The sequence below is a fragment of the Oncorhynchus tshawytscha genome, linkage group LG20 (assembly GCF_018296145.1).
Source record: "Oncorhynchus tshawytscha isolate Ot180627B linkage group LG20, Otsh_v2.0, whole genome shotgun sequence".
In the NCBI taxonomy this organism is placed as follows: domain Eukaryota; kingdom Metazoa; phylum Chordata; class Actinopteri; order Salmoniformes; family Salmonidae; genus Oncorhynchus; species Oncorhynchus tshawytscha.
In genome coordinates this window covers 43,858,006-43,874,759 of record NC_056448.1, presented here as the reverse complement: position 1 = coordinate 43,874,759, position 16,754 = coordinate 43,858,006, and the positions used below count along the sequence as shown (strand labels likewise).

Below are 16,754 nucleotides of genomic sequence, written 5' to 3'. Positions count from 1 at the left end.
ATAGTTTACCCCCAGTTGGAATAGTTTACCCCCAGTTGGAATAGTTTACCCCCAGTTGGAGCAGTTTACCCCCAGTTGGAGCAGTTTACCCCCCAGTTGGAGCGGCTTACCCCCAGTTGGAACGGTTTACCCCCAGTTGGAGCGGTTTACCCCCAGTTGGAGCGGTTTACCCCCCAGTTGGAACGGTTTACCTCCAGTTGGAACGGTTTACTTCCAGTTGGAACAGTTTACCCCCGATTGGAACAGTTTACCCCCGGTTGGAACAGTTTACCCCGGTTGGAACAGTTTACCCCCAGTTGGAACAGTTTACCCCCAGTTGGAGCAGTTTACCCCCAGTTGGAACAGTTTACCCCCTCCCCCTGTTGGAGCAGTTTACCCCCAGTTGTAGCAGTTTACCCCCCAGTTGGATCAGTTTACCCCCATTTGGAGCAGCTTACCCCCCCCAGTTGGAGCAGCTTACCCCCAGTTGGAACGGTTTACCCCCAGTTGGAGCGGTTTACCCCCCAGTTGGAACAGTTTACCTCCAATTGGAACAGTTTACCCCCGGTTGGAGCAGTTTACCCCCGGTTGGAGCAGTTTACCCCCAGTTGGAGCAGTTTACCCCCAGTTGGAGCAGTTTACCCCCAGTTGGAACAGTTTACCCCCTCCCCCAGTTGGAGCAGTTTACCCCCAGTTGGAACAGTTTACCCCCCACACACACACACTCAATCTTAGGACCTACTGAAGAGATGATTCTTCAATAAAGACTTAAAGGTCTCTCACATTGATTGGCAGACTATTCCATAAAAATGTAGCTCTATAGGAGAAAACCCTGCCTCCAGCAGTTTGCTTAGAAATTCAAGGGACAGTAAGGAGGCCAACGTCTTGTAACTGTAGCGTACTTGTCGGTATGTACGGCAGGACCAAATCAGAGAGATTGGTAGGAGCAAACCCATGTAATGCCTTATAGGTATAGAGGTCCTGATTAGCAGGAAGCTTGGCCCCAGTGATGTACTGGGTGTACGCACTACCCTCTCTAGTGCCTTGCGGTCGGAAGCCGAGCAGTTGCCATACCAGGCAGTGATGCAACCAGTCAGGATGCTCTCGATGGTGCAGCTGTTGAACGTTTTGAGGATATGAGGACTTGGAGCAAACTTTTGAGGGGGAATAGGCTTTGTCGTGCCCTCTTCACGACTCTCTTGGTGTGTTTGGACCATCATAGTTTGTTGGTAATGTTGTTACCTAACCTTACCACCTGGGGGCGACCCGTCAGGAAGTCTAGGATCCAGTTGCAGAGGGAGGGGTTTAGTCCCAGTGTCCTTACCTTTGTGATGAGCTTTGAAGGCACTGTGGTGTTGAACGTTGAGCTGTAGTCAATGAACAGCATTCTCACGTTGGTGTTCCTTTTGTTCAGGTGGGAAAGGGCAGTGTGGCGTGCAATAGAGATTGCATAATCTGTGGATCTGTTTGGGCGCTATGCAAATTAGAGTGTGTCTAGGGTTTCTGGGATAATGGTGTTGATGTGAGCCATGACCAGTCTTTCAAAGCACTTCTTGGCTACAGACGTTAGTGCTACGGGTCTGTAGTTATTTAGGCAGGTTACCTTAGTGTTCTTGGGCACAGGGACTTTGTTGGTATTACAGACTCAGTCAGGGACAGGTTGAAAATGTCAGTGAAGACACTTGCCAGTTGGTCACCGCATGCTCGGAGTTCACGTCCTGGTAATCCAAGGCCCCGCTGCCTTGTGACAAGCACATCACACAAGCACAGCACTTACACAAATGACTGATGATTGGCTGAGAGAAATTGATGATGAAATGATTGTGGGGGCTGTCTTGTTAGACTTCAGTGCAGCTTTTGACATTATCGATCATAGTCTGCTGTTGTAAAACCTTATGTGTTATGGCTTTACACCCCCTGCTATAATGTGGATAAAGAGTTACTTGTCTAACAGAACACAGAGGGTGTTTTTTAATGGAAGCCTCTCAAATATAATCCAGTTAGAATCAGGAATTCTCCAGGGTAGCCGTTTGGGCCCCTTTTTTCAATTTTTACTAACGACATGCCACTGACTTTGAGTAAAGCCAGTGTGTCTATGCATGCGGATGACTCAACACTATACACTTCAGCTACTACAGCGACTGCAACACTTAACAAAGAGCTCAGTTAGTTTCAGAATGGGTGGCAAGGAATAAGTTAGACCTAAATATTTCTAAAACTCAAAGCATTGTATTTGGGATAAAACATTCACTAAACCCTAAACCTCAACTAAATCTTGTAATAAATAATGTGGAAATTGAGTTGAGAAGTTGAGATGACTATGCTTGGAGTAACCCTGGATTGTAAAACTGTCATGGTCAAAACATACAGTAGTAGCTAAGATAGGGAGAAGTCTGTCTATAATAACGCGATGCTCTGCCTTCTTAACAACACTATCAACAAGGCAGGTCCTACAGACCCTAGTTTCTACCTTCTGAACAACACTATCAACAATGCAGGTCCTACAGACCCTAGTTTCTACCTTCTTAACAACTCTATCAACAAGGCAGGTCCTACAGACCATAGTTTTGTCGCAGCTTGACTACTGTTCAGTCATTTGGTCAGATGCCACAAAAAAGGACTTAGGAAAATTGCAATTGGCTCAGAACAAGGCAGCACGGCTGGCCCTTGGATGTACACAGAGAGCTAATATTAATAATATGCATGTCAATCTCCCCTGGCTCAGAGTGGAGGAGAGATTGACTTCATCACTACTTTTATTTATGAGAGGTATTGATATGTTGAATGCACCGAGCTGTCTGTCTATACTACTGGCACACAGCTCGGACACCCATGCATATGCCACAAGAGGTCTCTTCACAGTCCCCAAGTCCAGAACAGACTATGGGAGGCACACAGTGCTATATAGAGCCATGACTACTTGGAACTCTATTCCACATCAAGTAACTGATGCAAAAAAACAGATTAAAAAACACCTTATGGAACAGTGGGGACTGTGAAGCAACACAAACAGGCCCATACACATACTCACACACACACACGATAACATACACACTATACTACATACATATGGATTTAGTACTGTAGATATGTGGTAGTGGTGGAGTTGGGGCCTGAGGGCACACAGTGTGCTGTACTGTAATTTCAATTTTTTTTTAATAAACTGCCCTAATTTCGCTGGACCTCAGAAAGAGTAGCTGCTGCTTTGGCAGCAGCTAATGGGGATCCATAATACATACAAATGTTAACCTGTCTTAAGGTCTTACATCGGCTACGGAGAGCGTGATCACACATTCGTCCGGAACAGCTGATGCTCTCATGCATGGTTCAGTGTTGCTTACCTCGAAGCGAGCATATAAGTAGTTTAGCTCTTCTGATAGGCTTGTGACACTGGGCTGCTCGCAGTTGTGCTTCCCTTTGTTGTCTGTAATCGTTTGCCAGCCCTGCCGCATCCGACGAGTGTCGGAGCCAGTGTCGTACGATTCAATCTTAGTCCTGTATTGACACTTTGCCTGTTTGATAGTTCGTCTGAGGGCATAGTGGGATTTCTTATAAGCGTCCGGGTTTGAGTCCCGCTCCCTTTAGCTCAGTGCGGATGTTGCCGGTAATCCATGGCTTCTGGTTTGGGGTCTGTACGTGCAGACACTGTGGGGACGACGTCATCGATGAGCTTATTGATGAAGCCAGTGACTGATATATTGTACTCCTCAATGCCATCGGAAGAATCCCGGAACATGTTCCGGTCTGTGATAGCAAAGCAGTCCTGTAGCTTAGCATCTTCATCTGACCACTTTTTTTAAAGACCTAGTCACTGGTGCTTCCTGCTTGTATTTTGACTTGTAAGCAGGAATCAGGAGGATAGAATTACGGTCAGATTTGCCAAATGGAGGGCGAGGGAGAGCTTTGTACGTGTCTGTGTGTGGAGTAAAGGTGGTCTAGAGTTTTTTTCTTCTTCTGGTTGCACATTTAACATGCTGGTAGAAATGAGGTAAAATGGATTTAAGTTTCCCTGCATTAAAATCCCCGGCCACTAGGAGCGCCGTCTTAGTGCCAGCATCGGTTTGTGGTGGTAAATAGACAGCTTTGAAAAATATTGATGAAAGCACTCTTGGTAAATAGTGTGGTCTACAGCTTATCATGAAATACTCTTCCTCAGGCGAGCAAAACCTTGAGACTTCTTTAATATTAGATTTCGTGCACCAGCTGTTGTTTACAAATATACACAGACTCGTCTTACCGGAGCCAGCTGTTCTATCTTGCTGATGCAGCGTAAACCCCGCCAGCTGTATGTTATCCATGTTGTCGTTCAGCCAAGACTCTGTGAAACATAAGATATTAGTTTTTAATGTCCCGATGGTAGAATATTTGTGATTGTAGTTCATCTATTTTGTTATCCAATGATTGTACGTTGGCTAATAGGACTGATGTTAGAGGCAGATTACCAACTCACTGTCGGATCCTTACAAGGCACCCCGAACTACTTCCCTGATATCTCCATCTCTTTCTCCTGCGAATGACGAGGATGAGGGCCTTGACGGGTGTCCGACTCGTTAAAGAACAAAATCTTTGTCCAGTACGGGGCGAGTAATCGCTGTCTTGATATCCAGAAGCTATTTTATGTCATAAGAGATGATGGCAGAAACATTATTGCACAAAATAATTGACAAATAACGCGAAAAAAACCACACATTAGCACAATTGGTTAAGAGCCCGTAAAACGGCTGCCATCTCCTCCGGCGCCCCCAGTTAGAGCAGTTTTCTCCCAGTTAAAGCATTTTTTTCTGTGTTGTGCCCAGGGACTGTACTCTAATCAGTTTGTTGTGTTAATTTATCGGAGAGAGCTTTTTAAGGAGCTCCTATTCATTTTAATTGCTAATCGGGTTTGGAGAGGCTGCCTCTGCCAGGGAGAAGTTGGCACTCGATGATGGCCAGAGACTCAGGCTGTGTGTGTGTGTCTTTCTGGGGCCTTGTTTGTGTATACAAGTGTTAAAGTGTGTGTGTTGGTAAATGTGTGTATGTGTGTTATAGCTTAAATCACAGAGCCCCCCTGGTTCTGCTTTACAGACATGCACTCCTGTATATTACCATTGGGCCTGGGCCCAAAAAGCCTGCTCTTTATCCACTGATTTCCCCCATAGGGCCTCTTTAAGCACTCCGTCTGATGGCTAGACTAGCTGGACCCTTTAAAGAGCCACAGAACACACTGATTGGCATGTCTGTTTTTCTGTTGCTCATTAGAAATACGAGTTTTCAGTCTTGGAAGTGTGTTTCCTGCCTGACTGAGTCAGCATTTGGTTAATGTTTGTACCCCATGAGCCGATTTCGCTTCTTAAAATCCCCAGAATTAATCTAAGATAAAATAATAATCTGTAATTTATTGATGTTTTTGCTGAGGATGTTTTAGTTGATCAATTTTACATTGAAAAAGGTGTTTGGTGCAGTATTTCTGTTGTAAAACAATGAGCAAAGTGTTGCCTTATGGAAACAAATTCGGAGCTGCTGGGCAGGTCTGTCTCACTGTTTATGCTATTGGATTGATAACAATCGCTGCAGCTGTTCACCCCATGTTAGTAGTGGCTAGGCTAGGCTAGCTGGGCCCTGTAAACGCTCCATATTCGGCGCATGTGACAAGTTAAATTTGATTTGATCTGGTGGCAAGGCTAGGCTAGCTGGGCACTTTAAGTGCCTGGTCTGGTGGCTAGGCTAGCCTAGCTGGGCACTTTAAGCGCTTCGTCTGGTGGCTAGGCTAGCTGGGCCCTTTAAGCGCTTTGTCTGGTGGCTTGGCTGGCTACACTGGCTAGGCTAACTGGGCCCTTTTAATTGCTTTGACTGGTGGCTAGCTGGACCCTTTAATCGCTTCATCTGGTGGCTAGGCTAAACCCAAGCTTCAAGCTTGGCTCTGAATCGTTGCCCTGGTTGAGGAGTAAAGCAGTGTGAGGGATGCTGAGCCCTATCTATGGAGTGTGAAGGGAATGAAAGTTTGGCATGGTGTGAATAGGAATGGATCTCTTGTCTCAGTACATGGAGCTGTGAGGGTTCAGTACGCGCCACTCTGGGCCTGGCCCCATCCCTGCTAGGGTGAGGTACGTCAAGGACCCTATTTATTTTTTAAATCGCAATAAGTAAGATGACATGGACAAGTGGGGAAGAAAGAGGGCCAAGGTGAGAAGGGGAGACTTCTAGACTGACCTGACGGCTGGACTATGGTCAGCAAGAAGACCTCTGACCACACAACCAAGGCCAGCCAGCCAGTTGCTGAAGTTGGAAGGCTCAATTTTAGAAAGAGGACAGGCCCAGGCAGATAGCAGGGGACTGTTCTGTCCAGATCTGACTGAAACCTGGGCAGATGGACTGTCCTGTCCAGAGCTGACTGAAACCTGGGCAGGGGACTGTTCTGTCCTGAGCTGACTGAAACCTGGGCAGATGGACTGTTCTGTCCAGAGCTGTCTGAAACCTGGGCGGATGGACTGTTCTGTCCAGACCTGACTGAAACAGGGACAGATGGACACATCTCTCACAGCTGGCCGCGACCTGGAGACCCATGGGGCAGCGCACAATTGGCCCAGCATTGTCCAGTTTAGGGGATGGTTTGGCCGACCGGGATGTCCTTCTCCCATCGCGCTCTAGCGACTCCTGTGGCGGGCCGGGCGCATTCACCCTGTGGCAGCCCGGGCGCATGGTCGCCAGGTGTACAGCGTTTCCTCCGACACATTGGTGCGACTGGCTCCCGGTTTAAGCAGGCATTGTGTCAAGAAGCAGAGCGGCTTGGCGGGGTCATGTTTCGGAGGACTCACGGCTCTCGTCCTTCGCCCGAGTCTGTACGGGAGTTGCAGCGATGGGACAAGACTGTAAACTACCATTTGGAAACCATGAAAAAGGGGAGAAAAAGGGGTAAAAAAAAATGTATAAAATACTTAACACATTCTTATTTACAATGACGGCCTACCCTGTCCAAACACGGACAACGCTGGGCCAATTGTGCTCCGCCCTATGAGACTCCCAATAACAACCAGTTGTGATACAGACCAGGATCGAACCAGCGTCTGTAGTGACGCCTCTAGCACTGATATGCAGTGTCTTAGACCTCTGCTCCACTCGGCAGCCCACTGAGATGCAGTGTCTTAGACCTCTGCTCCACTCGGTAGCCCACTGAGATGAAGTGCCTTAAACCACTGCTCCACTCTGGAGCCCACTGAGATGCAGTGTCTTAGACCGCTGCACCACTCGGGAGCCCACTGAGATGCAGTGTCTTAGACCTCTGCTCCACTCGGGAACCCACTGAGATGCAGTGTCTTAGACCTCTGCTCCACTCTGGAGCCCACTGAGATGCAGTGTCTTAGACCTCTGCTCCACTCTGGAGCCCACTGAGATGCAGTGTCTTAGACCTCTGAGCCCACTGAGATGCAGTGTCTTAGACCACTGAGCCCACTGAGATGCAGTGCCTTAGACCTCTGAGCCCACTGAGATGCAGTGCCTTAGACCTCTGAGCCCACTGAGATGCAGTGCCTTAGACCTCTGAGCCCACTGAGATGCAGTGTCTTAGACCTCTGAGCCCACTGAGATGCAGTGTCTTAGACCACTGAGCCCACTGAGATGCAGTGCCTTAGACCTCTGAGCCCACTGAGATGCAGTGCCTTAGACCTCTGAGCCCACTGAGATGCAGTGCCTTAGACCTCTGAGCCCACTGAGATGCAGTGCCTTAGACCTCTGAGCCCACTGAGATGCAGTGCCTTAGACCTCTGAGCCCACTGAGATACAGTGTCTTAGACCTCTGCTCCACTGGGAGCCCACTGAGATGCAGTGTCTTAGACCTCTGCTCCACTCGGGAGCCCACTGAGATGCAGTGTCTTAGACCTCTGCTCCACTCGGTAGCCCACTGAGATGCAGTGTCTTAGACCTCTGCTCCACTCGGGAGCCCACTGAGATGCAGTGTCTTAGACCGCTGCTCCACTCTGGAGCCCACTGAGATGCAGTGTCTTAGACCTCTGCTCCACTCTGGAGCCCACTGAGATGCAGTGTCTTAGACCTCTGCTCCACTCGGGAGCCCACTGAGATGCAGTGTCTTAGACCTCTGCTCCACTCTGGAGCCCACTGAGATGCAGTGTCTTAGACCTCTGCTCCACTCTGGAGCCCACTGAGATGCAGTGTCTTAGACCTCTGCTCCACTCTGGAGCCCACTGAGATGCAGTGTCTTAGACCTCTGCTCCACTCGGTAGCCCACTGACATGCAGTGTCTTAGACCTCTGCTCCACTCTGGAGCCCACTGAGATGCAGTGTCTTAGACCTCTGAGCCCACTGACATGCAGTGTCTTAGACCTCTGCTCCACTCGGGAGCCCACTGAGATGCAGTGTCTTAGACCGCTGCTCCACTCTGGAGCCCACTGAGATGCAGTGTCTTAGACCTCTGCTCCACTCTGGAGCCCACTGAGATGCAGTGTCTTAGACCTCTGAGCCCACTGAGATGCAGTGTCTTAGACCGCTGCTCCACTCTGGAGCCCACTGAGATGCAGTGTCTTAGACCGCTGCTCCACTCTGGAGCCCACTGAGATGCAGTGTCTTAGACCTCTGAGCCCACTGACATGCAGTGTCTTAGACCTCTGCTCCACTCGGGAGCCTTAATGTTGTTTAGTTTTCCATGTTCCATTTTGTTGGTCTAACTTTGTGCACTTGTTTTATGCTGACTTTATACGACTTTAAATCTTTCCTTTGCATCGTTTCTACTTCATTTATGTTTAGGAAGGTGACGCATTCCGATTTACTCAGAACAGTAGCAGGTTAACCTTCCTGAATTTACTACTGTGATTGTTATGACGTAATACCCTCATGTGTTATTGGGTTATGACACGGCATCTGCATGATTGATGGATAGTGGAAAAACAAATCTGCGGAGGCCTTATCCAATAGAACAAGGGCTTTCTTTTGACTAAACTGTTTTGTGAGACCGCTTCCCACTCGCCTGCTTTAATGGCATCATAAATAGCGCTCCTATCTTTTGAAAGTGCCTAAAATGAAGTGCTCCAAGCGGTGCTAGTAAATAAGTGTGCTATTGGCCCTAACAATCCGATAAATGCGACGTGACGCTTTTAGGATAACGAATCAGGTGTTTGTGTCCCAGAGTCAACTGGAGAGAGCCGACTGATATTTGTTTCACTTCTGCTGAGGTGGGCGCTTTGTTGTCACTGTGTCTGCAGATGTATTATTTCTTCACTTATATAATTAATATCTCACTTTCTCTCCCCCTCCGTCTCTCTCCCCCCTCTGTCTCTCTCCCCCTCCCCTCTCCCCTCTCTCTCTCTCTCTCTCTCTCCCTCCCTTTCTCTCCCCCTCTCTCTCTCTCTCCCCCCTCCGTCTCTCTCCCCCTCCGTCTCTCTCCCCCCCCCTCTCTCTCTCTCTCTCCCTCCCTTTCTCTCCCCTCTCTCTCTCTCTCCCCCCTCGGGCTCTGTCTCTCTCTCTCTCCCCCTCGGGCTCTGTCTCTCTCTCTCTCTCCCCCCTCGGTCTCTGTCTCTCTCTCTCTCTCCCCCTCGGTCTCTGTCTCTGTCTCTCTCTCCTGTTTTTTTTTCCTACAGAAATGCTGTCCATGGTTTTTCTCTCATCCCAGTGGACAGCCTGAAGGTGACCATGAAGGAGATCCTGCAGAAGGCACTGAAGAAGAGGAAAGGCTCTCAGAAAGGCTCTGGTATGGGTGGCGTAGATGCTTTATTACATGCTTATGAAAATCCTATTAACCCCATTGTGAAGCACCCAAACAATGAAAGTAGCTTGTGTTCGTAAGTAGTGTGCTTCATATATTTGAGTGTGCGCGTGCATGCACAAGTGTGTGTACTTGAATTTGCGTCTGCCCTCCCCTTATTGTGTTGCTGTCTTCACACAAAGCATTTCCACAACCCCCACCCCTCCAGAAAAAACATCAGGGTACGATCTCTGATAGCGCTGCCACACAGTGTTTAATTTGTCATGCCCAGATCACCTGGGGATCTGATAGCAACTGAGGTTTTAATACAAAAGTCAGACGGAACCGATCGCCTCTCCCAACGCCAGGACACAGATTAAGCTGGGGTGGCACGGGGTGGGGCTGGCGCTCTCTCTCAACCCCCCCCGTCTCCCAACCAGTGATAAAGACCTGAAAGGGATCATGTCGGGAAGCAACGGAGGCACAGCGCACAGTAGAGAAGACAACACACAGCAGCCCACATACTGAGTGGAGAGAGCAGCCCACCTACTGAGTGGAGAGAGCAGCCCACCTACTGAGTGGAGAGAGCAGCCCACCTACTGAGTGGAGAGAGCTGTTCCACCTACTGAGTGGAGAGAGCTGTTCCACCTACTGAGTGGAGAGAGCTGTTCCACATACTGAGTGGAGAGAGCAGCCCACCTACTGAGTGGAGAGAGCAGCCCACCTACTGAGTGGAGAGAGCAGCCCACCTACTGAGTCGAGAGAGCAGCCCACATACTGAGTGGAGAGAGCAGCCCACCTACTGAGTGGAGAGAGCAGCCCACCTACTGAGTGGAGAGAGCAGCCCACCTACTGAGTGGAGAGAGCAGCCCACCTACTGAGTGGAGAGCGCAGCCCACCTACTGAGTGGAGAGCGCAGCCCACCTACTGAGTGGAGAGCGCAGCCCACCTACTGAGTGGAGAGCGCAGCCCACCTACTGAGTGGAGAGAGCAGCCCACCTACTGAGTGGAGAGAGCAGCCCACCTACTGAGTGGAGAGAGCAGCCCACCTACTGAGTGGAGAGAGCAGCCCACCTACTGAGTGGAGAGAGCAGCCCACATACTGAGTGGAGAGAGCAGCCCACCTACTGAGTGGAGAGAGCAGCCCACCTACTGAGTCGAGAGAGCAGCCCACATACTGAGTGGAGAGAGCAGCCCACCTACTGAGTGGAGAGAGCAGCCCACCTACTGAGTGGAGAGAGCAGCCCACCTACTGAGTGGAGAGAGCAGCCCACATACTGAGTGGAGAGAGGTGTGGAAGGCAGGAGGTCTATTCCCTCGTTGACCCCCCTCCGGCTTGTACTACAACTGGCTGTCCCTTTTTATCTGCCCCCACCTGATCACCAGCGTGCCCCCACCCCCGTTCTAATGACCTCCTCCATCCTCCGTGGTTTGCTGTCACAACCACTGAAGACAATGTTTGATGATGATGATGATGATGATGGTGATGATGGCGACGATCCCCTTAGACTGGACAAGGCCATGGCATGCCTGCCTATTTTCTTTTCTATTGCTTGAGACCTCAGCCTACTGTCTACCAGGGCCTAGAGTGATGAAGACATTAGCAATCCCCTAACTAGCTCCCTCAAACGGAGCTAACCTCTCCACAACACTAACCTTGCCAGTGGCTTGATCCTACCCCTTTTTGCTGTAGTGTTTTTTTTATTTTCATTTTTTTCATTTTTCTTGGGGATATCGTGTACAATGTCCTTGCACCAAGACAACCATCTTGTTGTCTTTGTCTCCTCAGATTCGACCGAATTGGAATTAAAAAATAAATAAATACATAAAATTGTATCCCAAAATGCAGTGCTACACAGCTATTAGTAGAAGTTAAAAGAAGAAGAAGTTTGTGTCTTGAACTTATATCCTATTATAAATGCAATTTGTGCTAAAAGCCTTCTTTAGGAATGTGATAGTATGCATAGCCTCTGGCTACTAAAAGCAGAGTTCCATTTAACTCCATGAAAATTGAATGAACCACTGTTCTCGGGACATGCTTTGCTAAGTGAGTTGAAGTAGATGTGCTTTGCCGATGACTGAATCTTTCATTTCAGCGCCCTGCTTCTAAAAAGTAGAAGAGCGTTTTGCTGTACCATTTCTACATTGATTTTTATTTATTTCGATTTTTTTGTTGTTGTTGTTGTTGTTGATTATGAACCGATCTGTTTGTGTTAGAATTTGGACCTGAAATATAGAGAGTGAAATTCTGTTTTTGCAACACAACTTCCTTGTGTCGGCCACCTCTGTCCATAAGTGTTGTGGTGGTACAAATGTTAACGTCTTCAACCGCCATTCATTTAAAAAAAAAAACTCCACCCTTTAGAAATGTCAAGTCCTAAGACCCCATCAGAGGTTTGATGTCTGGATATCACACCAATTCCATATACCCGTCTGAAAACATCTATCCTTTAGACTCGTATTCGTATACAGGTTGGAAATGGCAGATTTGGTCACTGATAAATCACCAAAATTGGAACGCAGTGGCTGTACAGTAGCCTGCTATAAATGACGCCAGAGTTCAGGCTCTGCTCTTCACAGCTTTGTATGGGGGTTTGACTGAAAGAAGTTCTGAACTTGAGCACTGTGTGACCAAGCAGTTGCCCCGAACTCACCTGATAATTAGGCAACTTTGGCAAATGTTTTGTTGTCTGAGGGAGGGAAATGCTGTAAATTAGGCGACTCTATATGTATTTTGAAAGATGAGATGTTGAGGATTAGAATAAATACCGCTTTGATGTCATACAAATCAACCAAACACCTGTGAGTCCAAATGTGCACTTCACATTTCCATCTCATAAAACTGATGGAATATATAGTTCAATGTTTATGATCACTATGTTAGTTGTACAGTTACCAGATGACATGGCTTCATACCCTGGGTCGTTCAGAACAGAATGAGTCTGTTTGATGTACAGTTACCAGATGACATGGCTTCATACCCTGGGTCCTTCAGAACAGAATGAGTCTGTTTGATGTAGTTACCAGATGACATGGCTTCATACCCTGGGTCGTTCTGAACAGAATGAGTCTGTTTGATGTGTTCTGATAAATTCACTGTGGAACACGGCACCTGAATGCTCTCATGACCTCTTTCTATGCTCATCAAAATCACAATCTGTTTCTCTGAATTGAATTGTGAAAGCCCAACTCTGTAACATTGTGTTTTAGAACTTAGCTGGTCATTTTGGCAACAGAACTGAAACGTTTAAAACGAGGCCCACCTGACCCCGATTGCGATTTATAATGGGCCTGTTTCCCCCGCCATTGTGTGATGACGGGGACGCAGGGCTGTGATCAAAACAACTACAAGTGTGCTTGCTGTAGTTCCTCAACGGCAGAGCTAGGAGAGCTCAAATAAGTACTTCCGGCGCCGACAGAGATGGCCGCCTCGCTCGCGTTCCTAGGAAACTATGCAGTTTTTTGTTTTTTACGTGTTATTTCTTACACTAGTACCCCAGGTCATCTTAGGTTTCTTTACATACACCCGAGAAGAACTACTGAATATAAGATCAGCGTCAACTCACCATCAGTACGACCAAGAATATGTTTTCGCGATGCGGATCCTGTGTTCTGCCTTACAACCAGTGTAACCGAGTGGATCACATGCAGCGACCAAAAAAAAAAAAAAACGACTCAGAAAAAGAGGGAAACGAAGCGGTCTTCTGGTCAGACTCCGGAGACGGGCACATCGTGCACCACTCCCCAGCATTCTTCTTGCCAATGTCCAGTCTCTTGACAACAAGGTTGATGAAATCCGAGCAAGGGTAGCATTCCAGAGGGACATCAGAGACTGTAACGTTCTCTGCTTCACGGAAACATGGCTAACTGGAGAGACGCAATCCGAAGCGGTGCAGCCAGCGGGTTTCTCCACGCATCGCGCCGACAGAAACAAACATCTCTCTGGTAAGAAGACGGGCGGGGGCGTATGCCTTATGGCCAACGTGACATGGTGTGATGAAGGAAACATACAGGAACTCAAATCCTTCTGTTCACCTGATTTAGAATTCCTCACAATCAAATGTAGACCGCATTACCTACCAAGAGAATTCTCTTCGATTATAATCACAGCCGTATATATCCCCCCAAGCAGACACATCGATGGCTCTGAACGAACTTTATTTAACTCTCTGCAAACTGGAAACGATTTATCCGGAGGCTGCATTCATTGTAGCTGGGGATTTTAACAAGGCTAATCTGAAAACAAGACTCCCTAAATTTTATCAGCATATTAATTGCGCAACCAGGGGTGGAAAGACCCTGGATCATTGTTACTCTAACTTCCGCGACGCATATAAGGCCCTGCCCCCCCCCTTTTGGAAAAGCTGACCACGACTCCATTTTGTTGATCCCTGCCTACAGACAGAAACTAAAACAAGAAGCTCCCACGCTGAGGTCTGTCCAACGCTGGTCCGACCAAGCTGACTCCACACTCCAAGACTGCTTCCATCACGTGGACTGGGAGATGTTTCGTATTGCGTCAGACAACAACATTGACGAATACGCTGATACGGTGTGCGAGTTCATTAGAACGTGCGTTGAAGATGTCGTTCCCATAGCAACGATTAAAACATTCCCTAACCAGAAACCGTGGATTGATGGCAGCATTCGTGTGAAACTGAAGGCACGAACCACTGCTTTTAATCAGGGCAAGGTGTCTGGTAACATGACTGAATACAAACAGTGCAGCTATTCCCTCCGCAAGGCTATCAAACAAGCTAAGCGCCAGTACAGAGACAAAGTAGAATCTCAATTCAACGGCTCAGACACAAGAGGTATGTGGCAGGGTCTACAGTCAATCACGGACTACAGGAAGAAACCCAGCCCAGTCACGGACCAGGATGTCTTGCTCCCAGGCAGACTAAATAACTTTTTGCCCGCTTTGAGGACAATACAGTGCCACTGACACGGCCTGCAACGGAATCATGCGGTCTCTCCTTCACTGCAGCCGAAGTGAGTAAGACATTTAAACGTGTTAACCCTCGCAAGGCTGCAGGCCCAGACGGCATCCCCAGCCGCGCCCTCAGAGCATGCGCAGACCAGCTGGCCGGTGTGTTTACGGACATATTCAACCAATCCCTATACCAGTCTGCTGTTCCCACATGCTTCAAGAGGGCCACCATTGTTCCTGTTCCCAAGAAAGCTAAGGTAACTGAGCTAAACGACTACCGCCCGTAGCACTCACATCCGTCATCATGAAGTGCTTTGAGAGACTAGTCAAGGACCATATCACCTCCACCCTACCTGACACCCTTGACCCACTCCAATTTGCTTACCGCCCAAATAGGTCCACAGACGATGCAATCTCAACCACACTGCACACTGCCCTAACCCATCTGGACAAGAGGAATACCTATGTGAGAATGCTGTTCATCGACTACAGCTCGGCATTCAACACCATAGTACCCTCCAAGCTCGTCATCAAGCTCGAGACCCTGGGTCTCGACCCCGCCCTGTGCAACTGGGTACTGGACTTCCTGACGGGCCGCCCCCAGGTGGTGAGGGTAGGCAACAACATCTCCTCCCCGCTGATCCTCAACACTGGGGCCCCACAAGGGTGCGTTCTGAGCCCCTCCTGTACTCCCTGTTCACCCACGACTGCGTGGCCATGCACGCCTCCAACTCAATCATCAAGTTTGCGGACGACACAACAGTGGTAGGCTTGATTACCAACAACGACGAGACGGCCTACAGGGAGGAGGTGAGGGCCCTCGGAGTGTGGTGTCAGGAAAATAACCTTACACTCAACGTCAACAAAACTAAGGAGATGATTGTGGACTTCAGGAAACAGCAGAGGGAACACCCCCCCATCCACATCGATGGAACAGTAGTGGAGAGGGTAGCAAGTTTTAAGTTCCTCGGCATACACATCACAGACAAACTGAATTGGTCCACTCACACAGACAGCATCGTGAGGAAGGCGCAGCAGCGCCTCTTCAACCTCAGGAGGCTGAAGAAATTCGGCTTGTCACCAAAAGCACTCACAAACTTCTACAGATGCACAATCGAGAGCATCCTGGCGGGCTGTATCACCGCCTGGTATGGCAACTGCACCGCCCTCAACCGTAAGGCTCTCCAGAGGGTAGTGAGGTCTGCACAACGCATCACCGGGGCAAACTACCTGCCCTCCAGGACACCTACACCACCCGATGCTACAGGAAGGCCATAAAGATCATCAAGGACATCAACCACCCGAGCCACTGCCTGTTCACCCCGCTGTCATCCAGAAGGCGAGGTCAGTACAGGTGCATCAAAGCTGGGACCGAGAGACTGAAAAACAGCTTCTATCTCAAGGCCATCAGACTGTTAAACAGCCACCACTAACATTGAGTGGCTACTGCCAACACACTGTCAATGACACTGACTCTACTCCAGCCACTTTAATCATGGGAATTGATGGGAAATGATGTAAATATATCACTAGCCACTTTAAACAATGCTACCTTATATAATGTTACTTACCCTACATTGTTCATCTCATATGCATACGTTGATACTGTACTCTATATCATCGACTGCATCCTTATGTAATACATGTATCACTAGCCACTTTAACTATGCCACTTGGTTTACATACTTATCTCATATGTATATACTGTACTCGATATCATCTACTGTATCTTGCCTATGCTGCTCTGTACCATCACTCATTCATATATCCTTATGTACATATTCTTTATCCCCTTACACTGTGTATAAGACAGTAGTTTTTTTTGGAATTGTTAGTTAGATTACTTGCTCGTTATTACTGCATTGTCGGAACTAGAAGCACAAGCATTTCGCTACACTCGCATTAACATCTGCTAACCATGTGTATGTGACAAATAAAATTTGATTTGATTTGATAAGCATCTTATTGTTGAAGAGTCTTCTTTGAGTCATAAAAAGGCATCGACTTGACTTAGGAACTGTGCCCACTTTGGAGAGGTGTGTGTCCACTTGGAGACTCATCAGGTTAGTCCTCTCACTCAAACCCTTGTCATTTTTTAAAATCTTATGTGGTTCCTACCACTAATTTTACTGAATGTATCCAGAGTTTTTTCAGGTTTTGTTATCGACAAATGTG

At 48.1% G+C, this 16,754-nt stretch overlaps 1 protein-coding gene across 3 annotated transcripts in view; it reads left to right on the top strand.

Moving 5' to 3' along the window:
• The window catches only part of mapkap1 (MAPK associated protein 1), a 114,052-nt gene that overhangs the window by 40,730 nt on the left and 56,568 nt on the right, over window positions 1–16,754 (top strand). For all 3 annotated transcript variants that reach the window (XM_042302711.1, XM_042302710.1, XM_042302709.1), the window contains one exon: window positions 9,546–9,655. In XM_042302711.1, the coding sequence (XP_042158645.1) occupies window positions 9,546–9,655 (110 nt within the window). The remainder of the gene's footprint in view (window positions 1–9,545; window positions 9,656–16,754) is intronic.